This window comes from Misgurnus anguillicaudatus, chromosome 13 (assembly GCF_027580225.2).
Source record: "Misgurnus anguillicaudatus chromosome 13, ASM2758022v2, whole genome shotgun sequence".
NCBI classification, from domain to species: Eukaryota; Metazoa; Chordata; class Actinopteri; order Cypriniformes; family Cobitidae; genus Misgurnus; species Misgurnus anguillicaudatus.
This window is the reverse complement of record NC_073349.2, coordinates 15,886,253-15,910,190: the sequence shown is the minus strand read 5'-3', so window position 1 is coordinate 15,910,190 and position 23,938 is coordinate 15,886,253. Positions and strand designations below refer to the sequence as shown.

Below are 23,938 nucleotides of genomic sequence, written 5' to 3'. Positions count from 1 at the left end.
AACGTTTTCAACTTTATTCACTAACACACTAAGTGCTCCCATTACAGAATAAAATCACTTTTACTGTAATGTTTTTTTTTTCGGAGTTTAACAAAGTAGAAAGAATACAGAGTGTATGTATGTTCTACAAGGTGTACACCAGAAGTCTGCCAAAACATAAAAAATAAAATAAAAAAAACTATGTGCAAGTTCCTGAACCTCAACCCAAACAGACACTAGAGAGGCAAAGGGATATCCCCACTGGGAGAGGTGGAGTTCAATAAACAGAACAACTCGCTTTAAGACCTTGGCCATGAAAAGGTTTTAATTTGAACAAAACCCATCAGCAGGTGACATCAAGCCAAGGCAGTATTTGGGGGAAAAAAGCAATGAACTGTACGTTTACTGTATGTATCTGTCAATATTTTATTCAATGTGTTCGAACACAAAGCAAGATGGTGCCCACAAAGTGTATCATGAGGGCAGGAAGTGTGTAAAAGATGACTGATAATCAGTTTACAGATATATTCATATTCATTCACTGAAGCCGTGTGGTTAGAATGACCAGTTTAAATAAGTTAGTCAAAAAAGTTCACATGCTCCCCATCAATATTTATTGTTTATTTCTAAAGTTATCCAGCCTAAGATTGAACCAGACCCTAGAGCGCTCAACCAATAGGAAAGAGGGGTGTTCGAAATATAATACTTGTATTATCCAGTAACTGATTAAAAAAATACCATCACCCCTCTTGTTGATTTTTCTTTGGGTTCTCCAAACATACAGATGCTTTCCATTTTGCTTTGAATTCCCAGTGAGCCCCCTATCGCTCCTCCAGCCTGTCCCTCCCGTCCCCAAGAACCTTATCAGCGGATAGTGTATCTGACATAGGGCACCTCTACATCCTCTTCTGTGTCGTCATTGCAGCAGAGCTCAAAAACTAGTGCTTTAACATGCTTTCCCAGTTTCTTCTTGGACACCTTGGTCACGATCTCAGTCATCCTATGAAAAACAACAGAAGTTATGTTACTACTACAAACATCCACATTTCATGACAGATCTCATCAATTCGCCTCTGATTAGAAGTCGTTTTGTTCCGCAAAAATTCAAATGAAAGACTTACGGAAGCTCCAGCCTTTCTTTCAGCTTTGCTGCAGGCATGAAGAACGAGTAGAGCATGGAAACTCCCTGAGATAGCATAGTGATCTCCAGTTTGTGTTCATTCTGAAGGGAGAAGAGAACAGATTGGAGGCTGTTTTATTGACACAAAGGGGCATTTTCAACCAACAACTAGAAACGTTTTAAATGTTTTGGGGTCCTGAAAACACAAATTTAAGGAAATGACGCTGTTGTCGTTTTTGTGAAAATCCATGAAATATAGATATATAGGCTGTTGTTTACATCAGATTTCACGTGAACGTCTTGTAATAGAATATGATATAGAATCTGAGGACACTGTATGAGATGGAGCCGCAGCGGTCATGTCAGCTGGGGGTTCAGGTTTTTTTTCAGTAAGTTTCACATTCTTGTGCCGGCTTGCTAGGTGTTTGCTGGGTGGTAATTTTTCGCTGTAGATAAAAGTTTTATTCCCATGCAGAGTGTACAGCGGACGCTGATGTTTTTGTCACCTTTAACTGGGTTAAACTCAAAGTAATGTTGGTACTTCCAAGCATTAAACGCTGCATAGTCTTGTTCTCTTCCGCACTCTATGTTGTCTCTTCATGTTCAACACTACACTGACTGACGGCGCTCACAACGTCATTGTCACTCGACTCGCGTCACAAACCGAGGTTAAATATCGCAGTAACGCAGCCTGCTTACGGGGGAGTAACAGTAATCGAATTACTGTTTTTGCAATTGTAATCCCTTACTGCACTTGTTACTTGAAAAAAGTAATCGGATTACAGTAACGCGTTACTGCCCATCACTGTTAATAAGGTTCATCTGAATGTCAGTCAGTGATAAATGCTGTAATGCAGGGATCTCAAACTAATGGATCATTTTATTAACAAGTTCTCAGACACAGTATTAACTTTCATAGTTCCATAATTTTAATCCATCGACTATGGTAGTAATATGTGGAAAAACATTATTAAATAAGTGAAAGTGACCCTAAAACTTTTGAATGGTAGTAGGCTATTTAAAGGAACAGTATGTAAGAAATTTATATCAATTAATCATAAAATGGCCCTAGACATTGTAAGATTAAAAATATAGGAATGTATTACTTGGTCACAACTTGTCACAACCCCCTGTGCTGATAGTGATCAAAGACTATTGTCACAGCTGTTTATTCAATACAGTGGGGGTTAAAGGTGGTCTTCTGATTGGTCAGTTTGAATGTGTGAATCTCTTTCTTCTAAACTTTCTTTCTCTGTTCTCTATCTTATCAGGTAATATCTCACATACATTGGAAACAGTCAATTGTTTGTATTATTTACCATTTCATGCATTTATAGTGTAACCATTTCAATTGTAACTTTAAGTCAGTACTGTAATTAAACCTTTTCATTTACAAATCTGTTGTTTAGTTTAGATTTAAGGTTAATACTTAAACGCTCCATATTGCAATACAATATATTCGTACTCTAGCAACGCATATTGTGTCCGAAACCCGGGAACGATTGCAGTTTTGTAATCCTTCCGAAACCTGAGATCCCTTACAACATTAAAAATCATTTTCATTTCAAATACTTATATCACTGACAACAGTGGTCTGGCCAGGATATTGTCATTTGAAAAGTGGAGTTGCAGCCCTCAACTGATGTTTATGTTGTCATTTTGTGTATTGGCCACCAGTTGTGTGATTGCAGTACCAGTTTTAGCCACAATCCTACATACTGTTCCTTTAATGACACATAAGATAGTTGGACAGAAACATTTATATCAAAGCTCTATTTGTAATTGCATAGCAAGCTAGAGTTCTCAACGGGCCTGAAAATTACAACCCGACCCGGCCCGTGGCTTTTAAAGCCCGGACCCGATGTAACCCGACACATCAACGTGAATTATCTGTCCGAACCCGACCCGCGGCCCGACGCCCCCGACCCCCCCCTGCCTTTTTTTCACATACACGTAGGCTATTATCATGACCAGCAGACGGAAATTCAAACCAAGCTTTAATGTTCACGCCTTTTAACAATACAAACAACTGAAACAATAAACTTTAAATATAGGCTATATAAATATGCCTAAAACTCACACAATAATAAATAAAAAGAACTCAAACATGTACCCAGCCAGCGGCTTCTCCTCCTGTAGTAGCAAGCAACGGTGAATTCACCTGCGGCAAGTTTACTTTTCTCCATCTCTTCTTCTCCAGGCAACAGGCGTGCACGCAGTGATAGCAATAAGCTCTGGGGCGGATCCGCAACGGATCTGCTCTGAAGCGGATCCGCAACGGATCTGCTCTGAAGCGGATCCGCTCTGAAGCCGGCAGCTCCGGTCTGGATCCGTTGCTGATCCACCCCGGAGCTTATTGCTATCCCCCGCCCCTCTCTGTGATGCATGTTGCAGCAGCCAGACCAGACTTTCTTTACGGTGAACAACAGTGATGATTAATAATTTTTTTCACGGAGCGTAAAAGATTAAGCCCGAGGTCCGACCCGACCCGACTCAGTTGCTTATATTTTTGACCCGAACCCGGCCCGAATTCGCGGGTCCCGTCGGGTTTGTCGGGCCTGCCCGACCCGTTGAGAACTCTATAGCAATCTACATAAATCATATATTAAATACTAGCATACTACATCATATACATACTCATTATGAGACCAATAGCTGCCTACATACTTTTATCTATTGCACGTTTCTTTTCCCCTTTTTTAACACGTGAACCTGATTTTTCTAATCCGTAGTTCAGTTTGTGTTGCATTACATCTCCTGTTCTCTCTCCCTATATGGTGTCACTATTGGAAGCTGTGACTTGACGCAAACTAACCCCGCAGCTCCCCCGCAGTATTCTGTGTGACAGCTCTTCTCTGGGCGAACACCAGATTCACTGATCGCATAATAACAATGATATAATTCGACATGTGACCGATTTAAATCTGATCAGGCATTACGTTTTCCGGAATGTGCGGCTCATGGTTGCATAGCTGCGAAAGACGGCACGTGCTTTGAAGGAAGAAGTGCATTGACTGGCGTTTAACACGTGTTTTTGTGACGTGCAAACGGCCATGGGACGCTGTAATGTATAGAAATATTGGAAATGTGTTTAGAAGCCATATCAGTTATTGATCAAATACATACCACAACATAAATCGATATTGAATTATTGTTCAGCCCTACATAATGGTGACGTCTACTCACAAAAAGTCAATGGTGCTCAAAAACGGTTTAGTTGCAAATGCTGCTTAAAATATCTTCCTTTGTGTTCAGCAGAAAAAAGAAATGTATACAGGCTTGAGGGTGGGTAAATGACAAAATTTTTATTTTCACTATATTTGGCTGCAGTATGACCAAAGCCAATGAGCATCGAACATAACTTACCTTGAAATAATCCAAGAACTGTCGCAGTGTCATTTCTTCTCCATTGGATTGTATTCCTTTCACTTCGAAACGGTCCCAAAGTGTCCAATCAATGTCATAGTACTGCAAAAAAATGTTAAAAGGTTAAAATAATTCTGCAAATACTGCTGCAGTGGCCACCATATTAAATGTCACTCTGTACCTTGTGCTTAGGGGCAGCTATGGGCTCAGAGAAAGCGAAGAAAGGCAGAGCAAGGTTCATGAAGCCATTCTTGTACGATTCAACCTTCTTGTGGCCCTGAACGATTTTCAGCAGCTCTAGACAGACGAGACCCACAACGGCGGCTGTTGTCGTGGCGATGGCTGGAATGATTTTTCCAGCAATGAGTTTACTCTGAAATTAGGAAAAATAAAATCAAGATCTGCAATGGTGGGAATTTAAGTGTAATGCAGTTAAGACAAACAGTTTCAAGGACTCGCACCTTGTGTTTATCTGCAGGAGGAATGTCGTAGTTCTCCGCTCTCAGATTGGAAGCCGCTACAATGAAGTCCATGTGGAAGTTTGTGTCATCGTCCTGAGCAAGAAAATTATTGGCATTATTACTACAAAGTTCAAGAAAGCTCTACTGGCTTGGAGACTTGGGCTGCAAGTGGTACCTTTTCAAATTCAATGGCACAGAGTTTGAACTGAGAAGTCTTTTCTGGGGAAGGCAATATTGTCTTTAGTTCTTCAAGTCTGGAGTCATCTAGAAATAAACCATTTGGGATTATCACCAAGATGCATTCAGCAAATACCATTAATAACTATAATGAGCGATGCGAGGTGAGTCAAAACTTGCAGTGCTTAGCAGAACAAACTAACAAAACTAACCAACTCAGCAAGTGTTCAATATTAAATTGTTCCCCACTTACCAACAGATGCATGGGCACTCTGCAGCTCCTGATCGGAAACGTGGATTTTGACTCCTGACCTTGGGGTGAATTCAGGCACTTTGATTTGCTGCAGCAGCTTGGCCAGAGCTACCCGGTCTGTGGAGCCTTCCATGCCATACGACTTTGCATACAAGTTAGCCGCCGCCAAAACGTAGTCCATGTGAAGATCCTGTGAATCAATCACATATTCAAAATTCATCTCCAGTTTGCCTTGTGCATTATGCTTTTATAAAGAGAGTCGCGGTGATAACTTACATTGTCAGTGCTGAACTCTAAAGCATGAGGACATCTTTTTGGACCAGACCAGAACGGTGCCCCAGAGCTAGTAAGCTGTGAAGAAATTAACGAAATTGAATAAACGTATGCATTTATGTTTTTAATGTGTGCATGGTCTTTCCATTGGGGCACTATACATTTGCATTATAAAGCTGAAAAGAACCAGAACCAGGACATTAATTGATAACTCAGATTCTGTTTTTGGCTGAAAGAAAGTCACACCTAAGATGGCTTAAAGGATTAGTCCATTTTCTAAAAAAAAAAAATCCAGATAATATACTCACCACCATGTCATCCAAATGTTGATGTCTTTCTTTGTTCAGTCCAGAAGAAATTATGTGTTTTGAGGAAAAAAATCCAGGATTTTTCTCATTTTAATGGACTTTAATGGACCCCAACACTTATCAGTTCCAATGCAGTCCAAAATTGCAGTTTCGAAGGACTCTAAACGTTCTCAAACGAGGCATAAGGGTCTTATCTAGCGAAACGTGTCGTCATTTTTGGCAAGAAAAATAAAAAATATGCACTTCTAAACCACAACCTCTCCTCCTCCTCCGGCCGTGTGACGAGCCAGTGCGACCTCACGCAATTGGGTAATGACGTGGAAAGGTCACGTGTTACATATATGAAACGCACATTTGCGGACCATTTTAAAGAATAAACTGACACAAAGACATTGATTACTATGATTCCACATACAACAACGTCTGAACGGTCCTCTTTCTCCACACTTGTAAACACTGGGGCATAGTTTCGCATACGCCATATCCGTGACCTCTTGATGTGATGACGCATTACGTGAGGTCGTGCTGGCACGTCAAAGGACCGAAGAAAGACGAGAAGTTGTGGTTTAAAAGTGTATACATTTAATTTTTCTTGCTAAAAATGACAATTGTTTCACTAGATCAGACCCTTATACCTCGTTTGGGATCGTTTAGAGTCCTTTGAAACTGCAATTTTAAACTGCATTAAAAAAACTGTTAAGTGTTGGGGTCTAGGGCTGCAACGATTCGTCGACGTTGTCGACAAAAATCGATTAACAGAAATATGAATATCATTGTCGACGTTGTCGCCAGACATGAGTCGCACATGCGCATTAGCTTCTCTGCTCAGCGATAACACACAGAAATGGCAGCGTCCAACGCAGCAGATGCGCGTACCAAAACATCTGAGGTTTGGGAGCATTTTAGCCTGGATAAGGTGAATAAAAAGATTACCTGCATGGTTTTCAAAGCAGTCTTTGCATTTCACGGCAGCACCTCGGTCAAGCACGAACATTTAAAGAGAAAGCACGTCGGACAGTTGAATTAAACAGAGTTTGACTTGCCTCGGTAAGATTTAAATAACATGGAAGCCAATACGTTTTGTTTTGGATGTACATTGTACATTTTATATGCGTATTTTCGCTTTAAAATAAATAAATAAAGGATTTAACGTTATGCCCGACTGTGCCTGACAAAATTTTAAATTAAATGCATGCAGTCTGATGTTTTTTTTATTTTTCAGAAATCTCGTTTTTTGGTTGTGCATTCAAATGAATATCAATTCAACTGCAGTTGGTTTGTTTTGATTTATACCTTCAAAACTTAAAAAATACAGCATATATATATATATTTATATATATATATAAATATTAGGGCTGTCAAAATAAACGCGTTAACGCAAATTCATTTTAATGGCACAAATTTTATTAACGCGCGATTAACGCAACACGCAATTTCTGTTTGACCCACAGCTGGATGAATTGAGAAGCAGCAAGTAACCGGCGCTGTCTGAGTCGGAGCTTTTCATAAAAATAAGAACATTAAGCTCTCGTCTAGCGAATTCAATGCTCTAAATGGTCATTAAACATCTAAAATTATCTTTATCTGCACGTTTCCTGAGAGGTGTACCGTCTCAAATCCATATAAAGCAAAGATGCGTCTTCTTTCACTTTTTAGTTTCGTTTTTAAAGCATTCAGAAATGATAGAAAATAGACTGCAGGACTTACTTGATGTTAAAATAATTATTAAGAGAGATAAAGTTCGGGACCTGATTGATGTTAAAAGAGTTATTAAGAGTGACAAGGCTCAAAAGCGATGTCTGACGCGCATGCACACAAACATGCGAGTGCGCGACCCAGATATATATAGACATCTTACACAAAATTACAGTTTTAAAAATATCTGTTTTGACAAGAATTCACGCAGGTATGACCTATAATCTGTTATATCTGAAGTGAATGTTTGGTTAACTGTTAAGGAAAAGTATCTGTTGTGTCATTATATTAAACCCTTGCATTAGCCTACAGGATCTTAAAGCGGTCTGTCTCAATGTCAAAATTAAACAATAAAAGAAAAACATATGTAACATATATTGATATTGTTTTTGCTCTGCGTAAACAGGTGTAGTTATGTCATGCTTTATCAGATTCCAACAATTGTTCCAATGGTTTTGAAGTTTTTTAATAGAGAATGTTAAAATAATTTGCTCATCCCAACTCAATTTGCCAGCACAGGTCACAAATGATGCAGCAGCAAACAGAAATGGAGAAAGAACAAGGTCTTCTAAAGGGAAAATCATGTATAAAACTATGGCTGATGGTTCTGTTGAAAATGTAAACAGGCTGTTGTAGACATACATTTTCATATAGCATATATATTGACCAAATCCATGCTGATTAGAGCATTAATAACTTGAAAGTGTTACATTTAGGTAAATTTAGAAAAGATAAAAATAATTTATTGACAGCACTAATAAATAAAATAGCTGAAATACATAACTTCCTTTTGGTAAAATCATAGTAGCTAGCTGCAATTATTAAAAATGTAAAACTTGTTTTCATTAAATGTAAAAAAAGTTCATTGAACTACCCCCTTCTTTCTTGTTTACTATCATTTTCCACAGAATTAAAGCAATCTCATGCTTAATTTTAGAAAAAAAATATTATTATTCGATTAGTCGACTAATCGTTTCAATAGTTGGTGACTAGTCGACTATTAAAATAGTCGTTAGTTGCAGCCCTATTGGGGTCCATTAAAATGAGAAAAATCCTGGAATGTTTACCTCAAAAAACATGATTTCTTCTCGAATGAACAAAGAAAGACATCAACATTTTGCATTATTATCTGGATTTTTATTTCAAGAAAATGGACTAATCCTTTTAAAGCCAAGTAAAATATGCGCTAATTTTCATTTTGGGATAAACTATCCCTTTAATGGAGCATACACACCAAACGCAAGTTCAACAATTTGCGCGACTAGATTCCATACAAAGTTAAAGACGCGATCAGACGTATCCTTGCTCGGGGCGATGCGAATGACGCGAATTGGGCGGCGCGATTGCCGCGAAAACACGTGCTATTCGCCTCAAACGCGCAAGTTAAAAATATTCAACTCAAGCGAAAAACTCGCATGACACAATTTAAATCACGCGGGTAATCTAGAGCGAGCAACGCGATGCTATGCGTTTGGTGTGTACGTAGCATAAGGCTTAATAAAGATCCTATTCTATACAGGATAGGCAAAACACCATCTCTTATGACAAAATAAACAGTCTAATGATAAATCACGTAAAGAGCAATACAGGTAACTCTTACCTGTTCTGGAGGGAAGTTGTGCAGTAGCTGACGGATGTTGTTGTTATATTGACACTGCCAGTGGTTGCGGGCCCAGGCCACGCAGTCCTCCCAGTTTCGTGGCTTATCTGTCACCAGGCTTTTATACACGGCCTCCAGTACCTCCAGAGGCTGAGCTCCAGGCAGTTTCAGAGTGCGCTCCATAAATTTCGGGTCTCTGGTGAGATATGATGATGATGATGATGATGTATATACAGCTTGATAACTAAAACTGGAAAGTTCTGGGGGTTGTTTAGGCTGCAGAAAACTTACGACAGATACTGCTGGGCGTTTTCAGCAGGCTGTTTAAAAAGTCCCTCGAACTCATCACGCGCCCACTGTGGAAGAGGAGGTGGAGAAACATTAAGGGTCAGCAGCTCTTTAAATCCATCTAAAGGTTTAAGCAATGTTAACCGTTTGAGAATTTCCACCACTGAATTAAACACACACCCTTACCAAATTCCCATCTTTCAAAAGACATGGAAACAGAGCTGTGGCAAAACAGCATAACCATGAAGTAAAATTTTTTTGTAAAAATATCTAACGGCTTATGAGTGAACTGAATGACAGACAGGCTGTTAAATAAAATCATTCTGCGTGTTATTCACCTGGAGATAAAAACAAGACTGCAACACTCCAAAGAAACAAGTACATAAAAATAATGATTGTTACCTGAAGGGTGTGCTCAATCGCATTAGGGAAGTTTTTGAGAGTGCAGATAGGAATAGATTTCTCCGGAGGATCCTGACTGGAGCTGTATGACTCTGTGAGGAAGGGAATGACCACCTGAACATTCCCCTTAGTGCCTAAAGTGCCAGACTCCAGCAATGGCTTACGGTAGTACACGCATCTCCGGTCCATATACATACCTAATAAAGGAGGAATTATGTCATCGAACCTTTCATTTTAGCTGCATCTATACAATTTTTATTTATGCATACAGAACAGACATCTACTACAATGTAAAGCTACAGTATTCTAGAACACCATGCAGAAACAGACCAGCATTTGAAAAGCATGGCCTTTATGGTTGCAATTTAAGATCTACTCATACCGGCTATGCAGAGATAACTGTGTGCTTCTTGACTAAACACTTCTGTGGTGGTGTTCTGAAATTTCACTTACGGGCATCGACGTTGTCAAGAGCGTTTGCCACTCCGTCTAGGGTATCGAAGAAGTCATCATCATAGACCTTCTCTGTGTCAGGTCCTACACGGTTCTGATGGCTTGTGACACGGACTGACGGGTTCATCTGCTTCACGGCTGCAGCGGCCGTATCGCTCTTCATCTTCTGCTCAGTAAAGAGACATCGTAATTGTGAGTCACTTGGTTATAGAAGTCACAGCACCAACATTCATGATAAAAATCAGACAAAATCATTCTGCATTCAATGTTTCACTAGACCCGTGGTTCTCAAACTTTTTCAGCGTGCGGCCCCCTTTGTGTACGGTGCATTTCTTCGCGCCCCCCCCAAAGAAAATTTATGACAAAAAACTTCTAAAACATCACATTTTAATTAAACAAACATTAAATGATACAAAGTTGTGCTGCCTTATTTAAATTTTTTAGGTTTAATTTCACAGAAATCATGATAAATTAATGTATTTTATAAAATGTCATAAAACTGGGGCCTCCCTGGCACCATCTCGCAGCCCCCGGATTGGGAACCACTGCACTAGACAGATCTGCACCAACAAACAGGAGTAGCATGATATTAAGGAAAATATAATAGCAATAACTTTCTAAATAATACTATATGCAATATGATAATGCTTCAAGTTGGTATTATTAGGGGTGAAAATAATACATCGCTCTCGGTCCTGCCAGTCTCTCTGCATTGACTTTACATATATGTTTTTGGCTGGATCGGACATCGGATCGAGGACTGACAACATGACCGATCCAATTCCGATATGTGCATTAGCCGTGGTTGTTACTGACAAGCTATTAAAAGGATAAAGTATTATAAAAGCACCATAAACGTTTTATGCACTATATTCAAAGTCTTTTAGTACACTCAATAGCTTCATGCGAAGGAACAAACGAACATTTAAAGATATTTAAGTTCACAGAAACACTGTAAATTACTCGCAAACTGGTTAATCCATCGGTGAAGCGGACGGATGAAACGCGTCTTTCACACACGCACACAAGTCTTAGTAAGCCGTTGGAGGGATGCAATTCACTATGTGCCGAGCACACGATGCATCTATTCTCGGTTATAAACTTTCCATTGCGGTGCGAGGATTCCCATGAGAGGATGCTTCAAGGGCATCAATTCTGCGCCCAGAATGTGCATAAAAAGTCCGGTCAAAGTAACGCATAATTCCCAAAATACCCATCTGCACACCTAAGCTTTTTTGACTATGACAGTTTTACGCAATTAAGGAAAAAATATTTAGAATACATAATTGATCAAACATCCAATGTGTTTTCCTAAACACTGTCATGATTATTATTTACGAATGTTTCCTGTTACTTGTAAATCATTTTAAATGATTGATTTTAACATTTAAAATGATACTAGATGATACTAGCAGAAAGCACTATACACATTTAATTACAATAGTATTGGGCAGATATCGGCATCGGCTGATATACGGAATTCTGGTATCGGAAATAAAAAAAGTGGGATCGGGACATGCCTATTGTAAACCATACTGATATTGCACATCATATCATAGCAGTAGTAGTTTATATTAATTGCACATCAATTAACAGTTTTTGATTGAGTCTGTTTCTGTCGTTTCATCTTGTGTTATAAATCCAGCGTGAGTCAATCATCTGTACATCTCACTCCCTCTCTCAGATACAAAATAGCTTTATTGGCATGGTAAAAATAGTCCTCTCTCGCACGTGCAGGGAGCTGCGCTCTTACATTTGTTTGTAGTAAGCCTTTTTTTATTTGTAAAGTAGACCCCTCAATAAGCAACACTGACATCAGTGTCTACCAAAGGAAATAACCATCAAAATCACAATCAATTCACACGTTATTTGTAGTAACATTAGACAACACTCACTGAGACATCCCATGGCCTGAAGAGAAACTGACGATTGAGGTTTGACTTCTCTATGGTGTCCATGTCTGTCACTATCACCTCCCCACCACCACTTGCAAGGCCCATCATAGCAAAGTTTTTTAGCAGCTCACAGCCAATGGCACCAGCACCGACCTGAACACAGAAAAAGATATAAAAACTCAGCAGAAAGTAAAAGGGCTATTTAAAGGTACTGAAACAGTGTAAATGTGATTTATAGCAGTTAAAAAAAGCTATTTGACTCTTTGTAACAATCACCTATTTTGATAAACAGCTTTAATTCCTTACCAGAAAGTATCGCTGTTTGGCTAACAACTCTTGGACCTTGGAACCAAAGACAGCAATCTGACCATCATACCGGCAGTTCCTCTATAAAAACAAAAACAGACCAATAAACAAAACTTTCTCATACTATTAAACCTATAGTACAACCCATAAATCCATACATCATACTCTTAACCATCTTGAGTGGGCTAAAGTGTGAAAGTAGCTCTACTGAAAAAGCACTTGAAGATGTATGTAAATGTATTAAATGTGTGTTAGAGGAACTCACAGGTGCACACTCTTCCTCTGTAAGAGCAGCTTCTTCAGCTTCAGGTAAACACTCCAAAGCATCAAAATACAGCCACTGATTGATGGGCATAAACTTCCCAGTGCAAGCCTGTGCATGTGAGAGTAGCAATAAATAAAAGGCAATGACAGAACATGTGTAACAACTTTTCAGATTTAGTATAGGTAAGGTTAATGCAATAACAGGACACTGTATTACCTTCATAACTTCCTGGGCAGCGAGCCCACCAATGAAAGCATTGACAGGTGCCAGGTCTCCAGCAGCCACACAGGCCAGCTTTTTGATAACTGCCTGGTCTAATTGCTCCTGCTTGGCAGATCCGGTCTGTGCAGTATTCACCTCCTCGGCCAGAGTCACAAGCTCGTCCGCATCAGCCTGCAGTACACGGAAAATACGGAATTAAAAGTTAAATATGAGCTTGATTCTCCAAGTCACAAGTCTGGCTTTATAAGATTTACAATTGACCAAGACCTTGCGTCCAATATTTACTTTTTTGCATTTGGCAAATACACAGATGCTGTTTTCAGTCAAGTTTCTACCGTTTCTAGTGCTCAGCCTGATTCCAGGGCTTTGGTTGACGTCCGTGTTTCTTCTCAAACGCATGTAATGCCTGAAAGCCCAAATGCAGTTGGCCTGGACGATCGAATTTGGCAAAATCAGTCATCAGAAACTCCGGATCAGCCAAGGAAGAGGGAAGGGATTTCTAGGAGACAAAGCAAGCAAATTAATTAAACAGAGTATTCACTTAAAAAAAAAAAAATTCAGCACATTAGTCAGGCATCAACTTACAAATGGAAACTTCTTGGGCATCTTGACCTGTGTGACAATACCGCCTCTCACATAGTCTGAGAAGGAGCTTGTGTCACAGATGCTGAAGGTGTAAGGACCTGATGACAGAAAACATTAGTCACACACAGCTTTCAAGACTTGGGCCTGGTTTCACAGACAAGGCTTAGCTAAAGCCAGGACTAAGCCTTAGTTAAATTAGGATATTTAAGTAAATTAAGTGTGAAAAAACTAAACATATAAAAATGTGCACATTTTCAAAGATGATGTCACTATCTACCTAAAAAGTTCAGAGCTTATTAATCTCATCACAATGTCTACAGCTAAGATGTTTTATTCATCTTCGTGCCACCTATTGGGGGTGCAAGAAAATATTAGGGATGCATAACGATTAATCGCGATTAATCGTGAATAGACATTTTAATATTTATGTATAATTTATATTCTATACAAATATAAATACTTAATATAATGTGTGCATATTTATATATACATACATAATTATTATACACTGTTCACACAAACATGATTTAAACAAAAACATTTATTCTGCTATGGATTAATCACGATTAATCATTATGCACCACCAATTGATATATGCAAGTATCGTGATATTTTATTGGCAATACGGTTTCGACCATCAAAAAATGCAATAGATTCATAGCAGTTGTTTCGTTTGGTCATTTCGTTGTAACATCCCGACCACGTTAGCATTCTTTTTATCTCTGAACTTAAACAGTGACAGAAAGTACTTGCATTGGGCCAACTACAAGTGATGTCTTCTAAATGACAATATTTCACCTTGCTTTATAGTACCGTAAGTCCACAACACATCGCATTGCAATGCGTGTATTATGATACGTATCGTATTGTGAGATTTTTGCTGATATACAGCCCTACTACCTATACGTAGTAAGAATAATTCAAACAACTCACCCAGTGTTTTGATCTCAATTGGAGCATGGTTGTTTAGCTCCGTCATGCCCTGCACTTCTGTGAATGTCACATGGTCCCCACTCTCGAACCCATGCCGTGCTTCATCCAGACATGTGACCACACCAGCACTGTCCTTTACACGTGAACACAGCAAAAGATTCAGATGACCAGGTGTTAAAAAAAAAGTATTTTTCAAGCCACCATGACTCAGTGTAACTTGGCACAGTCTTTTGGCTCATGTTACCTTTGTGATCATTGAGATCATAGCGCTCAGAGGCTGCTCTCCATTGGTGTCCAGCACAATCATTTCCTCTCCAAAATCACAAAAGAGTTGCCTATTTGATAAAAGTATGAAAATCACAAAAGACTGCATAATTGGGTTAATGATAATATTATGTAATACAGTTAGGAGCATGTCTTACCCAAACAGCCCACGTGTGTCTGCCACTATTAACTTGATGTTGTTACTGTGGCAGAACTCCCCGATGCGCATCTGCTCTTCAAGACTGCAGCTGGTAAGCACCACAACCTGGCCGATCAAACATACGCCAACCAAGTTAAACCCAATTAATCATTAACCATCACAAAGCAATTTGTGTGTTACTTTGTGTGTAGTTAGGGGGGATTCGATAACTACAGTACCTGAAACTGGGTCAAGTAGTCATTGGTGAGGTTGCCAGTGTAGGCGGTTACAGGTACATAGCTGTTCAGTTCTGCTAGTCGACTCTGGCTGGCCTCTGCACGGTTCTTCCCAAGATCTTCCTCACGCAAGTAAAACTAACATAAAACACAAACAATAGGTTGGTTAAATTTTAAACTGTATGTTGTAATTTGGTTAAGTCAAAGCCTAATCAAGCTATATTGTGCAGCCGCACAAGGCACGTTGTTTTTTTTGCTTTAGTCAAAGACATTTTTTGGCATACTTGCAAAGTTTAAAATTAACACTGTGCATTTATGGTTATGACTTCTAACCAATCACTAACCTGTGAAGAAAGGTCTCTCCACTCAGCCACGCCCTGATCGTGGACGGTCACAGTCTTGACTCCGCCCAGAATTACATTCTTTGCAATCTCTACACCCAATCCTCGCAGCCCTGAGATCAGAACATTGGAGTTCTGCATGCGCTTCATAGCTTCATGGCCCAGTACGTACCTGAGAGATGAACGATAAATTTAGCAGCCACTCACGTGATCATTCCTCTGTTATATACAAGAAAAGAATAATGAAATGAATCAAAAGGAGATGAGGAAACTCACAGCTGTCGGGAATACAGGCCCTCGTCAATCTCCGCATCATTTCCATTCTTAGCCATGCCCTACAGAGACCAGAACAACAGCAAATGCACTTTAGATAAAGAGATGCACATAATAACAGTTACCACCCTTTACCTAGAATTAAAATCATTTTGGAAACAAGAGTTATGAAAAAAAAAACATACATTAGGCAAAATATAATTGTGTCACAAAACCAATTTAAAAGCCTTGATCATTTCAGTCAAGCGATCCTGAACATTTGACTGGTAGCGTATATGGTTTGATTTAGGCGAACATACGTTAGCTGGTGTGTGAGACAGTTCGGTTCTGACAGAGTTAGAGGAGGAGCAGTGGGATCCCGTCTTCGTCTCTGATCCTGACACGCGACGCTTCTTGGACAGCGGCGAGCTGGACATCTAGAAGGTATAACAAAACTCAACCTCAGTCTTGTCCAAATAAACAGATTGAGCTTGTTGATTTATTATTGTATACAAACGCTGCAGATCACAGAGTATTGCCTATAGACTAGGGATGCACAGAGACAGATTTCTTTTCGACACTGCTTTTTACTCCATGTTTAAAAATATTATGTTGTGAAATCCTAGAAGTGCATCGGGTGCATTTTTCCACTCCTTTTGATTACCAGCAGGAATTGATTTGCTGTTCTGATCATCAGCCGTTTTTGAATAATCGACCGATGGCAGATAAGTGGGAGAACTTGATTTTACCTTGAGATACAGATTATAGGCTGAATTATTGGTGCGTCCCTACTACAGACGCATCATAAAAACCATCTTATTTTGGGTTCAAGCCGTAATGCGTTTTCTGAATAAAAACAAATCAATAAACATTTTAATGGAGGCTTAACAGCAGTTTACAAGAATTTGCTCTGCATTTGATTTTGCTCTAGGACTTGGCAAAACCTATGCCACAAACATAGAAAAAGTTGTCATGCAAATAAACTAAAATAGCAAAATCAAATATCTCCTGGATGAATACAGGTGTACTTCCGATGTTTTCCGGTCGGTACACAAACAATATTAAACCGCTTTGTTATTAATATTAACACGCATCTAAAGGTGTTTTTGCTGGATCGGGTATCGGACTAATAATCGCTTATGAACTGCGCCCTGGAAGCGCAAAAGCGAAAAGGACAGGATGATTTAGAGGATTAGTCCATTTTCTTAAAACAAATCCAGATAATTTACTCACCATCATGCTATTCAAAATGTTGATGTCTTTCTTTGTTCAGTCGAGAAAAAAAAATGTTTTTTTTTTTGAGGAAAACAATTCAGGATTTTTCTCATTTTAATGGACCCCAACACGTGAAAGTTTTAATGCAGTTTAAACTTGCAGTTTCAACGGAGTTTCAAAGGACTCTAAATGATCCCAAACGAGGCATAAGGGTCTTACCTAGCAAAACGATTGTCATTTTTGACAAGACAAATAAAAAATATGCACTTTTAAACCACAACTTCTCGTCTATCTCTGGTCCTGTGACACGCTAGGGCGACCTCGCGTAATACGTCATCATTTCAAGAGGTCACGGATGACGAATGTGTAACTACGCCCCAGTGTTTACTAGGGGGAAGAAAGAAGACTGTTGCGACGTTGTTGTATGTCGAATGATACTAATTAATGTCTTTGTGTCAGTTTATTGTTAAAAATGGTCCACAAATGTGCGTTTCATACATGTAACACGTGACCTATTGTCACTACGCAATTACGTGAGGTCGCGCTGGCATGTGATAGGACTGGAGATAGACGAGAAGTTATGGTTTGAAAGTGCATATTTTTTATTTTTCTTGTAAAAAATGACAATCGTTTCGCTAGATAAGACCCTTATGCCTTATTTGGGATTGTTTATAGTCCTTTGAAACTCTGTTGAAATTGCAAGTTTAAACTGCATTAAACCTGTTACGTCCATTAAAATGATAAAAATCCTGAAATGTTTTCCTCAAAAAAACATAATTTCTTCTCGACTGAACAAAGAAAGACATCAACATTTTGGATGACGTGGTGGTGAGTAAATTATCTGGATTTTTTTTTAAGAAAATGGACCAATCCTTTAAGCTCAGACTGAAAAGATCATGTGTTAAAATAACATTTAATACACATCTACCACACTGCTGAAATCAGGGTTTCTGCTAATATCACCAAGTCATATTGAAGACTTTTAAAGACCTTCTTGAAACCATTATGAATTGACCTCAAAAAAAGTTGCAGTGGTCTTATTTGTTGTCATAAGGAAGCTAATTATATTTAGACTAGTAAAAGAAGAAACATTTTAATGAGGATTACATGGAAATAGAAAAATTAAGATTTTTTTAATGATCTAAGAACTAGAACACAATACTTTTTTCACACTTAAAAAATAAATACAGAAACCCTGTGAAATATGCTCTTATATAAATGAGTTATTTCAGCACTGGACAGTTCCTTGAATAAAGAATATAAAATAAATTGTACCAAGAAGTCATTGCATTTCATTTCAAGTCTATTAAACAAAGACTAAAAATACACAAAAAGAGGAAATGAACATTCTCAGATTGCCAAAAGTCACCGATGATGGCTGACACTTACAAAAACCATCAAGAGAAAATAAAATTCTTGTAAAAGCACCAAGCTGCTTTCAGATAAAAGTATATACGTTTAAAAATCCTGCGTTTTTTCCTAATAGTGGAATTAAAATAAGACAATGTTCCTTTCATGCATACAGTGAAAGAGATTTCTGCTGCAAGATGAAGCTCTTTAGCTATAAATAGCTCACGGACAGAAGTGTTGTTTTTATTGTGGAAAGCTCGTTCACCCACTGGCTTAACAAAACCGCTGATTCATTAAAACACAACTGCAGTGTAGTGTTTTTACAAACACAAGCTCTATTCAGCTCGTCATCCATATTGTTATTAATATATGATATGATATTAAAAAGGAGTGGTGCGCCTAAGCACACATCTGATGAAATATTTACAAGATCCACTATTTTTAGTAGTGGGCAGGAGTCAGAAGAAGGAGATCCACAAAAAAATCTCAAGTAACTTATCATTTTTCCGGATTCAGTTCAGCTGTATGCGAAACAGACAGTAGATTCTAGAAACACTACCACTCACGAGCTGCCATTAAGCGGAAATACCGCATACAGGTGCGATCGTGCATATCACGTTTGCATTATAACCATGGTACAGGATACTTGTCATTTATACCTTACTAACAAAGTTAGATTACATACGTGTCGTGATCGTATAGTGAACTTATTATACTGACATATTCTGCCACATCAATGACTTCTCCTGTCATAACAGCGAAGACTTTGTTAACGTTCAGATATCGTTAATCATTTGTATCGTGTAAAATATGACACTTTCAAGCAGAATATAAAAATAAAAATACATTACTCATCGCAAAAGAAATGTCTATGATTTATAAATATTAACTTCACTTTTCAAGCCTGGAATAAAACACTTCCTATAATGACCATGGCCTTTAAATTAAATCTCGCAGACTGAGCATTCAGTTACCCACCTCTACCGAGTGAAACCGAAACGAATAAATCCGTGCCTGATATTATTCAAAATATAACGACTACGAGAACAAATAGATCTACATCAGCTGTTACACCCGTTTTGTGCGTTTCGTCAATTCACTTCCCTAGCGATAAAAAAGAGAAACATCACCTGCAGTGTCAAAGCATCAAATATAACGATTACATTAAACAGAGGGACAGCTGCTAACATGATTAACGTTACCCGGATGATCTGATTTACCCGGAGCATATACAATAACATTTCTTAAACACACACCGGACTACTAGCTAACCTGCTAAGTTATATGCCTTGTAATAGTTGATGTATGCAGTTTGCAGTGGCTGGTCTGAGGCCTAGCGCACTACAGTCACAAGTTCGCATGCTAATCAGTGAATGAAACAACTCAACGCTTTAACAAACGACACGATTTAATCCATTCCGATTATACACCATGTAATAATACTGTGTCTACGCTAGTATTGACGATGAAATACGCCCTAAAACACACATTAGTGTAGGCAGCTGCTTGTACTGAGTGTTAGCATGCTGAGAGGAATGATTCGGCTCTTACCAATAATCCTTCTCAGTCCACGCTCAGTGTCAGCAAACCGCTCCTCGTGTGAAACTAACTTAGATGGTGCGGATTTCAGGCTGATTTAGATGAGAAGGAAACGACAACAGCACGAACAGCGCTGGGCGAGATGCTGCGAGTACCTGTCACTATCCTGCCGAGTCACTGTCGTCCGGTCTGCACCCTGTCTGTATCGCGTTTCTGGTTTTGTTTCAGCCAACGGAACAAAACCAAAATGGCAGCTGTGGCAGAGGGGCGGGGCCTTTCGGATAAAAGGAACAGGAAAAGGCGGTGCTGCAGAGAGTACTGCAATCCTTTGCAATCTCTCATCGGCTGCCCTGCCTATGACACTCGATAAACCCCGCCCCTTTTAAGTACGCACTGAATAAAGCCGGGACATCAGAGTTCTAGAACTGACGCACTGGTGCTTATCGAAATGAACCATATACATTCAGCTACGTATAAAAGTATTAGCCCATAAGGATGTAGGATATTTGCAATTTACATGCTTTACCCTCAAACCACCCCCATGACAAAATATGGTACTATACTTTAATATTTCTGTAATAAAAAGTAGTAAAATTCCAGGATGCTTTACAGTTTTGAACCTTACCATAGTAAATAAAGTATGCATGCTACAAAATATGCTACACTTTATCAATTCAATATAATTAATGCTACAGAATACTATAGTATATATTAACAAAGTGATTACTTAAAATGTAATTACTGTAATATACTACACAGGGCTCCAGACTAACTTTTTTCACTATGAGCACAGTGGCCCCCAACTGAAAATGTTATGGGCGCAACCAGAAAATTTAGGGGCACAAACTGTAAATCAACATGCTATCCAAATATTCAGATTTCTATTAATTTTCACTGTATACTAATAAATACTTTAATGATAAATTCAGAAAGTACAATGTGCTGTTTTCCAATTCAGTGTCACATCACAAAAAAAGGTAAAACACAATTTACTATTTTCAGTTTATGCATAAAGTAGGCTACAGTATTTTTATGTGTGCAATTACAGTCATAACCCTGTGGTAAACAAACACTGCATTTGTGTACATTGTTTACTCTAAAGAAACTAATGCTGATTTAAGAAAGAATGCAAAGGTCCAGGTTGTCTTGACAAACAAAGTGCATCACCTGCAAAACTTTGATAATTTTCTCTACAATCAATCAATAGCTAAACTAAATACACATAAGGGTTTGGTTATAACCATATGTTCTTTGTTATTAACAGCCTGTTGTGCAGATATACTGGCAGCATGTTTAGTCATCTTATGGCATGGCAAACCTCACACCAACTTGCAAAAAATCATGCAAATATGCAGAATGAGACAGCAAATGAGAACATCTTATTTGATAAACAGATGTTTATAAGACATTCACTGAACAAAACCAACAAAGCAGATATTGCACTATAGTACTCTACAGAAAAGAGTATTAAAGGGATAGTTTACCCAAAAATTAAAAATACTGTCATCATTTACTCACCCTCACGTTGTTACAAGCCCGTATACATTTATTTTTTCTAACATGCACGAAGAAAGATATTTTGAGGAATATTTGTAACCAAACCGCTCTTGAGCCCCATTCATTTCCATAGTATTTATTTTTTTCTACTATGTAACTAAATGGGGCTCCAGAACGATTTGGTTACAAACTTTCCTTAAATATCTTCATCTTAATCAGAAAAAATAAATTTATACAGGTTTGTAATAACATGAGAGTGAAAAAATTATTCAACAATTTTTATTTTTGGGTGAACTGTCCCTTTAGGGCTGTTTGATTGTTAACATTACCATGAAGAAAACCATTCAACCTGCTGACTTTGTAAAGAGCAGACATGCAGGGGTTCACCCATGGTTGTTGGTGACAGGCATAGTGGTTTAATAAATATCTGTAAAACTCACTTATCTAATGTTAAATAAGTACCACCTTAACGTAAAGATACTTCTGTAATATTCCTCATAAGACAGAAGACCTCTATGCTACGTCTTAAAGCCCCACGTGTAAGATCTTACCTGTTATACAACACTGCATCAATAACCAGCAAAAACAGTGCTTTTTCAAGGCAATGGCTGCTAAATTATGGGTTAGGCATGGGCTTTCTTCTTGTAAATGAGAGGAATAACCGTTGGGGGATGGGATGATCTGACAAAGGCCCAAGTGGGCCGCTTATTCTCGTCTGTGATGCATTCAAGGAGCAAATGTGAGAGATCTCACCCTGCCTGTGTTACCTTTACAGAAGGTACATATAATGTAAACAACCCACAACGCATGGCATCTTTCTTCCGCCAAGGCACCTGCACCTTGAGAGTGGAAATAGATCAGCCTGTTGTGTGAGCCACTGTAAAACACCACCTTAAGATAAAACTACCAAATAGCAATTTTGCACGCTTTTATAATAGAGCATGGCGGCATTTCAAAAAGCGTCAGCTACCTACACAGCAAATCGTTTTACAGCACAGACTTGCAGAGACTACTAATGCACAAGGCCAAATAAACTCGCTGAGGTTTAAGGATAACTGATCTAGCCGGAGAAGAAACAACGCAGTGACTGAGTACCCCAAATTCAGGCAAGTTTGATGAAAATTTCGCTGTATTTTCCAAGTTAAAAGCTTGAATGGTTGTCTTTCTGATTAGTCTGAAGATTGGCGACAAGCATGAATACTAAGTGTCAGATTATCTGCCTATCTATTAAAGCTGCTAGCTTTGGGGGGAACGATGCGAGGAAGCAACACGGACATGCCGTAAACGTTTCGCGAGGCTCCACTGATAACATTAGCCTGTGAAAACGAAGCTCGTTAGCTTAGCACATTCTTCATCCACTGCATGAAGGAAATCTGAAAAATAACCGAAACCATATGACGCGAGAACTCGCCAACTTTGTGCGCAAAGATAATTCTTATCTTTTAACCCTGACTCATAATGCAAGCATGGGGCGCATTGTCTCGTGCATGCCGTAAGCTTGCTCTTCCTTAAGTAGCCAGTATAGATTTACAGACAAATTGTGGCGTCCGACTAACTGGCTAGTGGTAAAAAAAAACTTGGCTGTTGGTAGCGGCAGTAGTTTTCTTACGGACACGTTAGCTATTTAGCATTAGCTAGGCACATAAGTATGCAGAACTCACCACATCCGATATTACTTGGCCTCTCCACGGTACTGAATAAAGAAATACCTCGCAGGCAAAAGATAAACAACAAAAAGCGTCAAATCAAACCGTTTCGGTAACTTTATCACTGGAAGTGGCGGGAGCTCCGTGACTTTCCAGTCTTAGGGGAGGCTGGACGGTTGCCTAACCGGCTATTCCCTGTACCGTTAACAGTACTCTCTCAGTTCAGCAAGTGTTCTTCAGTTCAACAGCATAGTACCAACATGTGCAGAGTTTGAGTTAGGAATGTACTACTATTCAAGATACGGGGAAACAACACAAACAAGGTTTTATCTTTCACAGTGTAATACATGCACTCGGTAGATAAAAACATGCTGCAAGTTAATAAAAATATATGTAAAACAACCAAATTTGGTAAAAAGTCAACATTTTTATATAGGTAATGAAAGACCACAATAACGGCTTTACAATTCCCCCCATGAAGTATCCCAATAGGCTGGCCCAGCATGTGGCTCACGCTGTACACTATGGGAAACGTAGTTTTTTAGACGTTCTCGTTACAAAGTGTATAAAGCATTCGACTTTTAATTTGTATATCATTAAATACCTGTTCACACAACACGTTAAGTTTAACTTAGTCAGTTAAGATTTCGCAGAACATACAAAACTCTATGGATGTAAATCAACAAGTATCGTGTTAGCCCTTTGCACGGTGTCTTGAGAATTTTTAGCATACTTGACCCTGCTAAAAAATAAATAAAACCATTACAGAAAATTCTAATGGTTTTATTGGGAATTTTATCGGTTCTAATGGAATATGGCCCAAAACACACAGTGTATTGGTTTTTGTTGGTCACTAATGGTATGTATTGGTTCTATGT

At 38.7% G+C, this 23,938-nt stretch overlaps 1 protein-coding gene across 5 annotated transcripts; it reads right to left on the bottom strand.

The window, feature by feature from the left end:
- Nucleotides 1-23,302, bottom strand: uba1 (ubiquitin-like modifier activating enzyme 1). 5 transcript variants are annotated; one of them, XM_055187896.2, is made up of 26 exons: nucleotides 23,076-23,302; nucleotides 16,134-16,250; nucleotides 15,838-15,896; nucleotides 15,565-15,733; nucleotides 15,224-15,358; nucleotides 15,004-15,110; nucleotides 14,826-14,916; nucleotides 14,582-14,714; nucleotides 13,649-13,746; nucleotides 13,416-13,562; nucleotides 13,058-13,234; nucleotides 12,842-12,949; nucleotides 12,577-12,657; nucleotides 12,271-12,423; nucleotides 10,376-10,541; nucleotides 9,923-10,119; nucleotides 9,524-9,588; nucleotides 9,233-9,428; nucleotides 5,633-5,707; nucleotides 5,357-5,546; nucleotides 5,102-5,190; nucleotides 4,927-5,019; nucleotides 4,647-4,838; nucleotides 4,466-4,567; nucleotides 1,101-1,201; nucleotides 1-979 (listed from the first exon to the last, which is right to left on the bottom strand). In XM_055187896.2, the coding sequence occupies exons 2-26, from the start codon at nucleotides 16,248-16,250 to the stop codon at nucleotides 844-846; spliced, it is 3,177 nt and encodes a 1,058-aa protein (XP_055043871.2). In that variant the 5' UTR covers nucleotides 23,076-23,302; the 3' UTR covers nucleotides 1-843. The 5 variants fall into 5 exon arrangements, with proteins under 5 accessions (XP_055043871.2, XP_055043872.2, XP_055043870.2 ...); XM_055187897.2 differs by lacking the exon at nucleotides 23,076-23,302 and adding an exon at nucleotides 20,073-20,212; XM_055187895.2 differs by lacking the exon at nucleotides 23,076-23,302 and adding an exon at nucleotides 19,930-20,191.
- Nucleotides 23,303-23,938: the final 636 nt, after the last annotated feature.